At 37.8% G+C, this 14,372-nt stretch overlaps 1 protein-coding gene across 2 annotated transcripts in view; it reads right to left on the bottom strand.

The window, feature by feature from the left end:
• LOC139137100 (exosome complex component 10-like) overlaps window positions 1-14,372 on the bottom strand; it is an 84,779-nt gene that overhangs the window by 55,931 nt on the left and 14,476 nt on the right. For both annotated transcript variants that reach the window (XM_070705062.1, XM_070705063.1), the window contains exons 10-16: window positions 13,326-13,482; window positions 12,727-12,807; window positions 8,906-9,024; window positions 6,701-6,812; window positions 6,201-6,324; window positions 2,414-2,610; window positions 122-238 (exon numbers count right to left, since the gene is read on the bottom strand). In XM_070705062.1, coding sequence (XP_070561163.1) covers window positions 122-238; window positions 2,414-2,610; window positions 6,201-6,324; window positions 6,701-6,812; window positions 8,906-9,024; window positions 12,727-12,807; window positions 13,326-13,482 — 907 coding nt within the window. The remainder of the gene's footprint in view (window positions 1-121; window positions 239-2,413; window positions 2,611-6,200; window positions 6,325-6,700; window positions 6,813-8,905; window positions 9,025-12,726; window positions 12,808-13,325; window positions 13,483-14,372) is intronic.

Raw genomic sequence — 14,372 nt, 5'->3', positions numbered from 1 at the left:
AGGGAGGGCAAACATGTTTGCAGGGAATTGGGTTGAAAAGGTTACACTTGGGGGAAAACAAAAGTACCCTAGTTTTCCATGAAATGATATGATAACAGAATCACAATACATGAGTCAATACCTCTGAGATGTGTTCAGTACTTGTGTTGGTTCCAACCTGGGAGGGGTTCTGAAGTGTTATTTTATTGGCTTCCAACAGAGACACAGATATCTGTTTCAATTTGCTGTCCGGCAAGTACTAAGAAAGAGAAATCATAATTATTATAGTTGTTATTATTGTCAAATTGTTTAAAAAAACTTTGAAAATGCGCTACACATTCGTCACTGTGAGCTCTAAATAACTGAAAGCATGAAAACAAAAAATACATGATGAAGACGAAACGTAAATATATATTATGAAATGTTGGTAGCATAAATGCCCGTCTAAATGAAAGTGACACGATTTAAGAAAAAAGCAATTGGATACAAAAGTCACAGATAGTAAAACTAAGTGAAATGGTGAGTAGTCAAACCCTATTGGAAACATTCAATATTTTTACAGAGAATCTAGTGAATGGAATTCAGGTAAATAGTGACAACAGCAGATGAAAAGTAGTTGACCTCAGAGTAAAATATTTGAGACACTTCAAACTTCAATTTGGATATCTTTCACTCACACATTGGAGGTTGAAGACCTAAACTTTTGCTCTGACTTCCCTCAATGAAACTCGCAACAGTTCTCTTACCAAATCATGCATAAAAACCAGGGGTCACCGTGCCAATTTTGGTACTACAGAAACAAATTATTACAGATTTACCGATATCTGAAATTCAAAATGGCCGCCATCCCTGTGTTAACTCTATGGGGAACAAATATGATCTTTGATTTTTGAAAACTAAGATGATAAAACAGTTTCTTTCTCCAAGAGCTTTAAAATGAACCCCAACGAGTGACGGACGAGAAAAGAATTGTAAAAATTTGAGAGTCTGAATATCTGTCTTCAAAGCAAATTCAAAATCAAAACTGCTAACTTTTCTCCATAGCACTTTATAAAGGTGTCTTTCCTTACTTAAAATGTCAGCATGCTTTTTCTTTCAAGAGTCAGGAAATATGTACATACACTTGACAATCACAAATATTTGTTTCCATGGCAACCATTATGGCTACTAGAAATGAAAAAGTCACATAGCAGCAGTATCGCAACTTTTGGAGGGAGTTCAGAATTGGCAGACATTGATATTGGCAGTGTTGTCGCATCGAAATACCAGCAATTTTTTTCTCATTGACTGATACTGCTAAATTTACCACAAGGTAATTATATCCTGACTACCATGGAAAAGTGCTGTATTTGTGTAACATTACGACTTGGACTGAAGTCAGTGTCCTACATTTGGACAAGTCACCACAAAATTTACCAAAAACTTTCAAAATGTATACTTTGGATACATAGAGAAATTTACCAAGCAGACAGGTAATGTAAATTATAGCACTTTCACCAGTCATATCATCAGACTTTACAACCATTAGGTGCTTTAAGTAAAATTCTTTGTTTGCCGCCCGTGTGCTGGTAGGTTTTCAGAGAAAATTAAAGGCGGAGCCTCCCTTTAAAGGGGCGCCAACCTATGGCGGCGTTCATTGTGTAAGTTGACGCCAAACAGGCAACATGAGGGCACACGCTCCAGAAAATACCACTTTTTAGTTTTTTCCAACCGCAAAAACGCTGACAGACTGCCAAACGGTCAGCATGAAGCTGCTGCCGATCGAACTCTGTGGTTATATTCAAATTCTAACGTGCCTGGTAGATGTTTTTTAAGGAAATTCGAGTGTGGTGCTGGGGAATAAATGACCGTTGGCAATTTGAACCGACCGTCAGTCAAACGGTTATATAAGCTCTATTTGCAGGATTAGCAAAAGGTGACAAAAGATTGAAATCAGTTTGTGTAATTAATGTAATAGAAATCAAACATCGTACTGGCCAAGTGTTTGACTGGGAGGAGAACTCTACTAATGCGAGAACCTGGGATTGAAAAGTGCGGCTTTAAGAAAACAAACACAATGTTCACACTATTGCAAATAAATATATTATCTTTCCTAAAGAAACCCAATAAAAATTGAGCTTCCGTTAATACACTTGTGTTTTTTGTCTGTGTTAGTTTTGTTCCTGGCTCCTGGTAGAGTTTTCAAAAATCCAAGGACAGCATACAAAGGATTTTCTTTAAATGGCCTTATCGAAAATGTCAGAACTATGTCCTCTATATTTTGCTGATTGCAACACATTTATGAAACTTCAGAAAATGAGACATAACACAGATTGAGGACATTAAAGTGTCTTGCATTGGCCTTCTGGATTGTCATGAGAGAGGTTTTGGACCATTTTTTAACGAAGGCCAAAATAGAGAGGATATTTTCAGACACAAATGATGGACAATTTACCTTTTCAAAAGGGCTGACAAATAAAGCTTTGATTCTTTCCACTTTCTTCTGGGCGGTGTTCCGTGATGCCGCTTGGCGGTCATCGCTGGGATATCCAAATATACTTATGATTGGTTCAGCCACGCACACTGCAGGGGGTCTGATGTCATCATCATTGTCACCAAATAAGGCAGAGTGGCTGCTCATTGGTGCAGCATCTGTGACAAATAAAAAAGACAGTTCATGATTGGTTGTGCCATACTCATTGCAGGGGGTCTGATGTCATCAGCACTGTCACCAAATAAGGCACAGTGTTTGCTGATTGGTGCAGCATCTACAATAAATCAAACGAGACTCCTCATGAGATGGGGTATCGATTTTGGTTTTCTTCCTCCCTTTCCATGGAAGACTGTAGAACGCTGGGCCCACACATTTTAAAAATCAACATGATCCTAGGGGATCCAGTTACTTCAAAAGGCAATGGGAGGACCCCCCCCAACAAGGCATCATTATTTCTATAATGAACTGGCTCAGAGATTTTCAGGTGTACCTTCTCCGTCTGTTCTACTCAGACAACTTGTTATAAGACTGAAATAATATGACAGAACCCCATGGCCTGTGAGTGCAAGCGCGCCGTACTAGCTGTATTTGCACGAGTGCTGCGGTGTATTCGGCGGCAGTCCTTTCACGAGCGAAGCGAGTGAAAGGACAGCCGAATACACCGCAGCACGAGTGTATTGCACAGCCAATCATGAACTGTCTTTTTTTACAAACAAAAGTAGTTCCGGGTCAAACTTGGTAAATACTTATTAACATAAAGGAATGGCATAATGTTTTTGGTATTGCACTGCAGTGCAAATACCGGTAGTACGCGCGCGCTTCGAAGCAAGTAAACTGAGGTACATATGTAATAATAAGTATTACAAGACAGGAAGAATACTATTATTTGAGAACAATTGAACTTATATCTGTGATATCATCAGGTTGAAATTTGGTTAGTTGTGGATATCATATTGTGTTAAAACATGTAAATATTTTCCAATTTTACATATTTGGCACACAGTCCTTAGTAAATTGTTATGCACCATCATTTGATTTGCAAAACTGAATATTCAGGAATATTCTTTATATGAATTTAAAGGCCTCAATAGTTGCGGATGTGTAATAAACTGATCTCAAATATCCCCAGTTTTCCAAGAGTTTTCTTTGAATAAGACCCATTAGAGACTGAAAAACTGTATAACACTGCCGTGTTGAAAGTGGCATGTAAATATTCAAATGTTTTAACATCATTTTAGATTTCCCACCATTTTCAAGGACTAATCAGGTGACAGAGAAAAATAAAGATTATAATAACAAAAAATGTTGGTATCATCTGTTTCGCATTCAAGTCATGGCATCACTCTCGTTTCTTTTATGATCACTATGTGTATGTGCAGGAAATACAGCATATTTTGTACTTTTCCGTTGGGGCGCCGTTTTGTGAGTGTGGCACCCATTTATTATTTAACCTGTTAAAACGTGTAGCATGGTCCAAATCAGTGAGCAGTGATACTTCTATACACGTCCTTCAGTTAGCACATTTACACGAACCAACTTTGGTTTGAAAATGAAATCATGAAAATAATGCATAAAATTAGCAGCTATTGGGGCTTTAAAGGTATACTGTCACCTATTCAAATTTGCCACAGTTACCATGGAAAGAGAAAATCTAATCAATCACAGATTTTAAGCGGGTGGCCGCTTTTTAAAAACAGCGCCCTCACATGGGCATTTTGAATACCAAGGAACGCCCCTTTGACCATATATGGGCACATTTAGATTACAGGTGACTGTATACCTTTTACGGTATTCTACCGCATTTGAAGCATCAGGATATTACAACTGATAACAATACCATCCTCTTTTAATTGAACTGCAAGGTTAATTAGATGGCTGCTAAAGAAATAAACAGCTGCTCGTTAGACACTAATGAAAGGACAAATGGCATAATTATTACCAGTCTATGAATTTCCCCAAGGACAAAGTGCCAATTAAGTAAATGAAAAATTGTTTGTGTAAGGTGTAATTCCAGGAATTAATGGATAATAACTGTCTTTCCAGCCACGATGAGAGAGCTCATTTGAATTTGTCTGTAAACCCTTGCAAATATTGCTATACCTTTACTATGACTTGTGACAAACTGCATGCACACATTTCTTGCTGATTTATATTTTTGAATTTTAACATTTTATTACCAATGTCTTTTGGGTAGCATGGATTCTTGCTTTTTTTCATTTTGTCTGTGATGTTTCTGTCTCGTGTTATAACATAACCCATCGAGTTGTTTGCCGAATGTTTGTATCACACTGACTGAACCAAATATGGAATTACTGTTCAGATGGTCTCTAAAAAACAGACTCCTTGATCAACTAATGAAAATTCTGGTTATTTTGGGATCACTTTTCATTTTAATAATGGCAAAAAAGGTCTCTGCTGCAGCATTGTGTAAGTTCCAAGTGATATTAATCTGTGCAAGCAAGGACATATTAAAGTAAATGTACTTAGAGACCACAGCAGTGATTTATGGCCTAATGAAAACATATAATGACAACCAAATTGATCTGTGAGTATAGTGACTTTTTGCAAAAGTTGAAGTTGTGAGAATCAGAGTGGTATATGCAAAAGTTACAGAAAATCAAAACAAGTTACCATGCACCCGTATTGGATCATACCACAAAACAAAGCATGAAACTGGAGTGCATTTGTCAGTTACAGATATTGCAATCCGGACATATCTGAAAAGTAGAAAGTGTAGACAACAGAATGAGGAAGGCATGTTGCCACATGGCTGTTACAGCATGTGGAAGGCATGTTGCCACATGGCTGTTACAGCATGTGGAAGGCATGTTGCCACATGGCTGTTACAGCATGTGGAAGGCATGTTGCCGCATGGCTGTTGCAGCACGTGGAAGGCATGTTGCCACATGGCTGTTGCAGCATGTGAAAGTCATGTTGCCACATGGCTGTTACAGCATGTGGAAGGCATGTTGCACATGGCTGTTACGGCATGTGGAAGGCATGTTGCAACATAGCTGTTACAGCATGTGGAAGGCATGTTGCCACATGGCTGTTACACCATGTGGAAGGCATGTTGCCACATGGCTGTTGCACCATGTGGAAGGCATGTTGCCACATGGCTGTTACAGCATGTGGAAGGCATGTTGCCACATGGCTGTTACACCATGTGGAAGGCATGTTGCAACATAGCTGTTACAGCATGTGGAAGGCATGTTGCCACATGGCTGTTACACCATGTGGAAGACATGTTGCCACATGGCTGTTACAGCATGTGGAAGGCATGTTGCCACATGGCTGTTACAGCATGTGGAAGGCATGTTGCCACATGGCTGTTACGGCATGTGGAAGGCATGTTGCAACATGGCTGTTACAGCATGTGGAAGGCATGTTGCCACATGGCTGTTACAGCATGTGGAAGGCATGTTGCCACATGGCTGTTACAGCATGTGGAAGGCATGTTGCCACATGGCTGTTACAGCATGTGGAAGGCATGTTGCCACATGGCTGATACAGACAGTGCAAAAAAAACGTGCCAAGCAAAGGAACTGTGGCTTGGAGAAAACGCATTCTAAAGCATACATTTTTGCCAACGCCTGGCTTGATAATTGCAGAGTTCTGATGCAGATAGTCTAGACTTTTAGCAATGAGTTCCTGTCCATCATGACCTGGAAAACATAATGCACGCTGGTCTGCGCACACTGTCACGCCAAGCCATCAGTAGCTACAGAAATCGGGAAACTTCACTTACCCGTCATCTCAACGCTTCTTGCTGCAGACAGATGAGACAAATCATGTGGGCAGTTAAGATAGCTTTCTTTTCTGACATCTTTAACTTTTCTGTCCTCCTCTTCCTTTTGGGGGGTTTCAACCCTCTGAGTAAAAAAAATGTTGTTAGCCTGAAAATGTTAAACTACCCCTACTGATACTTGGTTCTCTCATATCAAACACTGCCAAATCATTTTAAATTTAGCAAATTCAAGAAGATTTGTCTTGTTGAAATGAATAAGCTCAAAGACACTTTATTTATTGCAGATTAATTGCTATACTTAAAACTTTTCAACACTTTGAATTTCTCATCATTAAATTCTAACAAAATCCACTACCCCAAAAACTGCAGTCCTTTGGACAGCGCCCTCTACTGCTCATAAAAGGTGATACTGCTGGGGACTTAAAGAATAGTGGATTCTGTGTTTTGAGTGGACTGCCTTTGAGAAATATTGAGAGAAATCAAAGAAGAACCGAACTTACCTTCTGCAAGGGTTTGTTTCTTGCCATCATGATGAACTGATGTAGTTCATTCATGTGTTGTCGAACTAGTGGTGGGATGGGATTGCAGCACGCCAGTATTCCCTGGGCCTCCCTGAATGTAACAAATAAAACAGAATGGTTTCATGTCATAAGGCTTGGGTGCTTTAAATGAAATTCTTTGTTTGCCGTCCGCGTGCTGGTAGGTTTTCAGAGAAAATTGAGAAAAAAAAAACAATGCTAACACTATTACAAATAAAAATATTATTTTTCTTAGAGAAACAAAATAAAAATTGAACTTATGTTCATACACTTGTGTTTTGTGTGTGTTTGTATTTTTTCCTGGCTGGCCAGTAGGTTTTTCAAAAATCCAAGGACGGAAAACAAAGAATTTCCTTTAAATGGTCTTGTGTGTGAAACACTGATATTTCTGGCAGGGTAGCCTTATAAAAGTTATCATAAAAATAATGATTCAGGGTTATTTATGTACTGAATATGTACACACTGCGCAATTGATGATCAAAGACACACAGTGGTACAAATTATGTTGCTTGGTGAGGAAAAGTCATGGCATGTTATGAAATCATCAAAATTTAATACACGACACAAAGACTCATAACACCGAAATTATAATCAAATGTTGTAAATAACAGTGCAGAATATGACAAGAATAAAAACGACAAAGAGGAAAATGTCTATTAAAGGACTGATTTAAATAGTATGTTAAAAGAAGCTTGTTCTGTAAAATTTAGTAATAATGCACACAGCAGATAGGTATACTTGGTTCAAGCCTGTGATTTATGAATGTTTGAGAGGAGTGAACGTAATGATTTGTATTTTGCTTTCATATGAAACGCGCGTGTGAGTGGACGCGATGAGTAGGGTGAACGCGATGAGTGGAGTGAACGCTATACAGCGGAGTTTCACCCGGAATCACAGACTTGGCTTTCTTGCAGGGTTTGCGTTGCTATAAATTATTCATGAGATGACGTTTTCTTTACTCATATATTATTCATAAGATGACATCACTAAATTTTACACATTGGGAGGAGTTACCAATTGACCCAAACGAGACGTGCATAAAACTCACATGGCGTTGTTAACAAAATGTCGAGTGCGATCACTCCCACAAAAGTCAGCACGACCTCTGTTCTATCACCGAAAACGCGTGAAATAATATGTGTTGTTTGTGGGGCCCATGTTACAAAATGCGAAAATCGTGGCCGGTTATTCAAGGATGGAAAAAGACACCGTCCTTACAGTTGGAGCCTGTTCTCTTACGTGCCCGAAGCGATGGAAATCAAAACAATGTGGAGCGACTTCGTATGTCAGTGATTTTCCGCTGCCGGTTGGTGTGCAGACGAACACATCTTTTCCCTCAATGTCACTCTCAACAAGCTTTCTTTGGTAATCTCGCATGATTAGCGGTGGTCGACCGATCAGTTGTAAAACGCGGTGGATGTACGAACTTGATGCTATTATTCGCCCAGATATAAAACGTACTCGATGTCTAGCTTTGCACGGAGATGACAACAAACTTTTTAATGCATGCAGAGGTTTATTAGCAAGCGTTCTTCTTATTGGCCAGAATAACGGCGGGGGCTGTCAATCATTTTGTATTTGCTCTACGTCACTGTGTACACAGTCCGTCTCACCGCCTGTACTTTGCAAGAAGTCCAAGTCGGTGAATCCGGCAGAAACTAACTCACTACTGCGCAGACTCAACGTGACGCATTCAATCGCTGGGAAAACCTGGCGTGAGCTGCCAAATTCCGGATAGGTTTGTACGAAATAGGAGAGACACAAGAGAAACTATTATAAATGATTTTATTTTTTTAAAATTCACCGACTTGAACCAAGTCTGCAGATAGGTATACTTGTTTGTGAGAAAATTCATGAAGACACACAAGTAGCAACGATGATTATATAGCAAATGTTCAGGCCAATGAGTGCTCTCCGTTGATTATAATTGGCCATTATTTGATTTTCATACTGTATTGATGCTCATTACCATAAATTTTGCATAAATGAATACATTACTTTCAGGCAATGTATAGTCTCCAACTGTAATTTGTCAGTAGTTTGATTCATATGCAAATGATGCTCATTAACAAACTTGGCATGAATGTTTACATTAGATGGAAAACTAAATTTCACATAATGGCATGACAAGGCCAGAGTAAACATTTTCACAAGTTGTATCCTTACTTTGGCAGTATCTCCGCTATCTGGAACATCATGTGATTCGGCAGAACGTATCCAGTGCTCTCATCCTCCTGCCTGGCAATTCTATCTCTCCAGGCATAGAGTCGTTTAAATGCATGCATCTATAGCAAAAATATGGAAACAAAAGCTGTCAGGTTAAATGGGGGTAGAAACACTCCGATATACTTTGAAAAGTGAGTGGAAAAAGCAATAACTTTCAAATGTGATATTATTTCTAGGGTTGATGTGATCAGATTTGCTGTATCGTTATGTACGATATCAAGGTTAACCACATGTCATTGGGCACCCCATAGAGGGCGCTATGCTGTTTTCACACATCTGCACAAGATCATTGTGTACAAAATCATAGCAATACACAGTACAGACTGCTCGAAGGTGCTTAACTCTGACTTTACACACAGAAAAGTTTAATGTGACCGATGTCCACACTCTACTTAGGCCAAATTATATAAATATCTATGTGTGTTGCAGTGTTTCAGCCAGCTTTTGCTTGCATGGGACACAGTGACCCATAGTAGGTCTGAATGGGGGACAAATTAAATTTTTGGGGGACATGTAATGTATTTCAATAAAACAACACAGTACAGTGTCATTATGTGTCATTCTGACCTGGTACTATATTTGATGTTCAATAGGCAAGTCAGCTGAGTGCATTAACGGTCAGTAGGCCAATGGCACGTGTGCAAAATTGTGCCAACATGAAACTTGCAGTATCATTAAGTTTACTGCTACCACGTGGTATGCACATAAACTGTAGGGCTCCCCCTAAGTCACCAAGATGATTAGCCAACTATTAGCCAATCAAAAATCTTGTAGCCACTTTGAACATATTTTAGGCAGTTTATGATCTCAAGTGTGGCAACAACTTTCTTGGTATTCAGAAGTTCTTCATTTTTCAAATCAAAATGTTTTGTATTTTACATTAAAGAAATATTTGTTCAGTTTTTATTGCATTAATTATCTGTGATTTTATGACATTAAAGTGATAGAAATATTTTTCATTTTTGGTGGTAAACTTTTACCACCAGAAATAAAATTAGGTGGCAATTCTAAAAATCAGGTAGCAATGTGAAGTGTATATTACCAAAGATACAGAATATTTCTGTAGCATTCTGACAGAATGACAACTTAATACATTAAGCTACAAGCTCCTAATGTGGCAAATTTATGCAGTTTTAAGTCATGATGAAATTTTGTGAGCCACACAGATAAAAATTTTCCATGCAGAAGAAAGGGTAGCATAGTGGCAATGTAGATACAATTATTGTGGTGTTTAAGGCCCTGGTGTTGTGTCACAGTTGTGATCAAGCAGGCTCAATAGCATCTTAAGACAAAAGACATCTTGAGACAAAAATGGTTTTGCCAAACCCAAATCCTGTAAAACAATACACAATGTTGATATTGTTCATTTAATTTCCCAATCTTTAGAGTAATCATTGTTTCAAAGACTATGATAACATTTTAGCCCAGAAATATTTTCATTTATATTTTGATATCATCAAGAAATGTCTAGTGATGTTCACTATTATATCATTAAACTGGTGGAATCTGCAGAAATATTAAAATCATTCAGAATCACACCATTTCTTGTATAAGTTATAGGAGTTTGAAATATGCCAAATGGACAATTTTAATAGCTCTACTTTTGAATTGTTGCTTTGATGTTAAGTTACCATGCAAAATTGCAGCTCTCAAATGTGAACATTTGAAAATGAATATGCTTACTGCAAGTACTGTTGACAATTTCCCTGTGCCATGACTCTTAATAAAGTAAAATTTAAAACTGACAGTCAAGCTAAATGCCATCTAAATTGGAAGGCACCAAGAAATTTCTTTTTAACATAAGATTGTACCTATTGGCCTCCCTAGGTGGTTTCTTTTGAACCATAATTGTGTACTTAAGGGGTCTTCATTCATGACATCACGTGAAATGACCCAGATTTGACCTTTCAGAAAACCTCAGTCTTCTCCTTTTCACTTGTAAAATGACTCTGTTTGTGAAAGTTTCCTTAGAAATTTATGGTTTTTACTATCAAACTGAGTAGCTGCAGGCCAAATTTTGATGCAAGCAATGTAGGTAAAACTTGAACTCAAGGACGACCGGTACGCGGCACTCACCTATGCAGAACCAAGCCTCAGTGTATTCATGGACGTTGTGCGTCCATGAATCGAACAGCAACAATGTTTGTTTTACGTACCAGGGAATTTGTAACTTTGTAGAAAGGAGAGTAAACTGTTTCAATACATTGCAACTTTGTAGGAAGGAGGGTAAACTGTTTCAACATCTTACAACATTTTATTGTTAGCCGTAGTTTTCTGTCCAGGAGGCACTGTCTAAAAATTCAATAGCCACTAAAATATGGCCTACTCAGATTGCCATGGTGACCCACAACGTTTACTTTATCGGGACAAAACAAAAAAAAATGCGTCAAATGTCGCAATGCCGCACGCTGGCTGAAACACTGGTGTTGCTGACCTATTGTAGTGAAACTTTTTGACCCTATCCTTTTTTCTTTTTTTTCAAAATCTCACATCATACAGACAGATTCTGTTTTTTGATGGATTTCACACTATTAACACTTTGTACATCAAAAATTTTGCAACCAACCTACCATATTTCCTGAAAGTGGACTTGTTGACAAAGATGTCTCTACTTTCTGATTTTACAGTCTGATTGTCGGTTGTGTGTGTTGTTCTCATTAAAGGTAGTGTTTGCCTCAAAGGTGAAAGACTTATACTTGTTAAAAGATTCCTCTATGAAACTTAAATACATACTCTTACCAAATCAAGAATAACCAAATCAAGTTTGGTACTACAGGAACAAAATTGCCTGGCATTTACCAGTATTTGAAATTCAAAATGGCCGACATACCCGTGTTAACTCTATAAGGAAACATAACATTGTCGATTTTCAAAAACTAAGATGGTGAAAATTTTTCTTATTCAAAGAGCTTTAAAATGAACCCCCACAAGTGGTAGATCAGAAAAGAATTGTAAAATTTGACAGTCTGATTATCTGTCCCTAAGGCGCGTTCTACCTTAAAGAATATTAAGCAACTTACTTCAAAAATACCACGGTGTCGCTCAAATTTGATCAGAATTGGTACATACCAAAGATCAACAATAAGTGTTATTTCTAACTGTTCAGTGCAGGAAAATTATACGTTGATGTTATGACAAATTCTGCACAGTACAACCAGAAAAACAACAAGAAATATTTAAACCAGAAAATTAAGAATGACAAAAGTAAATAAGGTCTGAAACTTTAGGTACTGAAGGTCAACTTTAGCAACATGCATAGCAGAGAATCTTTCAACCATGGATGTACAAAAATAGACATCCATGGTTTCAGCAGATCTGTTAATATGTCACAGTTCATAAACAATGACAGGAAATGACCAATTAGCTGCTTCAGTTACTGCTACCACTCCCAAACATAATAGGTACCCTGCATACAAATAGGTTAAAGGTCAAAATCCTCTTATTCAGATGTGTGGGCTGATTCAGTTCACTGCCACCACTCCTGCACATTTGCAGGATTTCCCTTTTTCTTACCTCATTTGCACATTTTTGACACTGACGCGTTCATTTGAACAAATTCACATCTCAACCCCTACATCTACCTGTACACCAAATACTGAGACAATAGCTTTGGCGGTATGGGAGCCTTTGTGTGTGACGGACATATATCCGCACATACATACCCACAAATATACAGACACAGACGCCACCGACTCATCATATAAGCTCTTTTTGGTATTTATATACAAAACCAAATATGAGCTAAAAATGAAACAAAATACCTGTTGAGAGTTGAAAGATTTCCTGTTCTTTTTGTACAAGTATTCATGAGAATTCTCTGTGAAGAGTGGTTTTTGATATTTCTGAAAGAAAAAAAGACATAGATTACAGAGACATTTATCCTGGAAGAATGTCTGCTGATACCTTCTTCATGTTACATTTGAGCAATTTTCGTTTTTCTTCAATCTATGGATGGTTGGGAGTTGTATGGTTTCATTCTTATGACATAAGGTAGATGACCATCCATTGGTAGTCTTGAGTTTGCTAAATTCCATCGACTTGCGAATGAACATGTAATCGTAACATTGTCATTTTCTTGAAAGTTTTACAAAAGACTAAGAGCGAGAAGCCACTTTGAAAAATTTATTGTAAAATTGATGTGACACGGTCATATTTGTAGAAAAAAATGCACGATTATTCCCCTCTACAGAGGAACTGATGACAAAATACAGCTTCATATATATATATATCTCATTGCAAATTATGAAAAGAATCCGCATTGCAAAAAATATTCTGGATAAATGATCAATAGAAGTAATATCAGCGATTTACAGGAAACTTCAGGTTCTTGAAATATAATGAAAGGACATTCACTGCTCACCTTAAGACACACCATGGTGCTTCTCTCGATGACCGATCTCAACAGATTCTTCTGAGCGTTTCCTTTCTCAATCAGTTCATTTCTCATCTTGTCATAGATGTACAGAAGATAATGCGTGTCCTCTCTTGCGTACTTCACAAGCTCTTCCGGCAACGGCCTGTCAAAATCAATTTGGAAAAATTCTCAGTTGTGAACAGAAGCACGCTTCAGTCTATGTCAACTTCATTTGAAATGATAGCGTGTATCTTCAAAAGCATATGACATATACCATGTGGTCAATTCAAAGACTTACACAGTTCAGTGGGATGTATATATACCTTCTCAAGGTGTCTTCTTCACTCAAAATCAAACAGAGTTTTACTTCACTAAACCCTGTCAGCTGAAGAATTAGCTTCCTTGCATTTTTTAGCATTTTTGATCCCTATATAGTTCTATTGGACTTATACGAAGATGTGTGGGCATGTGAATGATGTTGTAAGCTAGAATCATAATGACGAACAGACAAGGATAATTATACTTCGCTCATTTCTTGTTTCATTGTTTCTTTGTGCTCTGACTTCTATGTTCACAAGACAGAATGCTAATAGGTTATGTATCTGGTATAGTATTAGCAAATGACAATTGGAAGCATTTGGCTTTACCACTTTCTGACTTGACCTTCTGAGGGCGCTCTTATAAATCTGACAGCTACTACTTCATCTCCTCATCAAAGTGGTTGATTAATTAATATTTATGAGTAGCTCGTTTGATATTAATAGATGTGTGAAAATACACTATACTGAAGTAGGATATGCTTTGGGGACAGATATTCAGTCTAACATTTTGATAATACTTTTGTGACCTACCACATGTGTGGCCTAATTTTGAAGCTCCTACAGAGGGTAAACACTGCTGTCATATTTTTGTGAAAATCAAGAAATTGTAATTTTTCCCATAGAGTTTACACATGAACGGAAGCCATTTTGAATTCTATACCGTACATCTATACTTTTTGACGCCTCAGTTTTATTTACGATTTTGAAAGAGAATGTGTGAAGCTTTCCTTGT

This window comes from Ptychodera flava, chromosome 7, assembly GCF_041260155.1.
Source record: "Ptychodera flava strain L36383 chromosome 7, AS_Pfla_20210202, whole genome shotgun sequence".
NCBI classification, from domain to species: Eukaryota; Metazoa; Hemichordata; class Enteropneusta; family Ptychoderidae; genus Ptychodera; species Ptychodera flava.
Note: the sequence above shows the minus strand (reverse complement) of the source record. Positions and strands in the feature narration are given on the sequence as shown.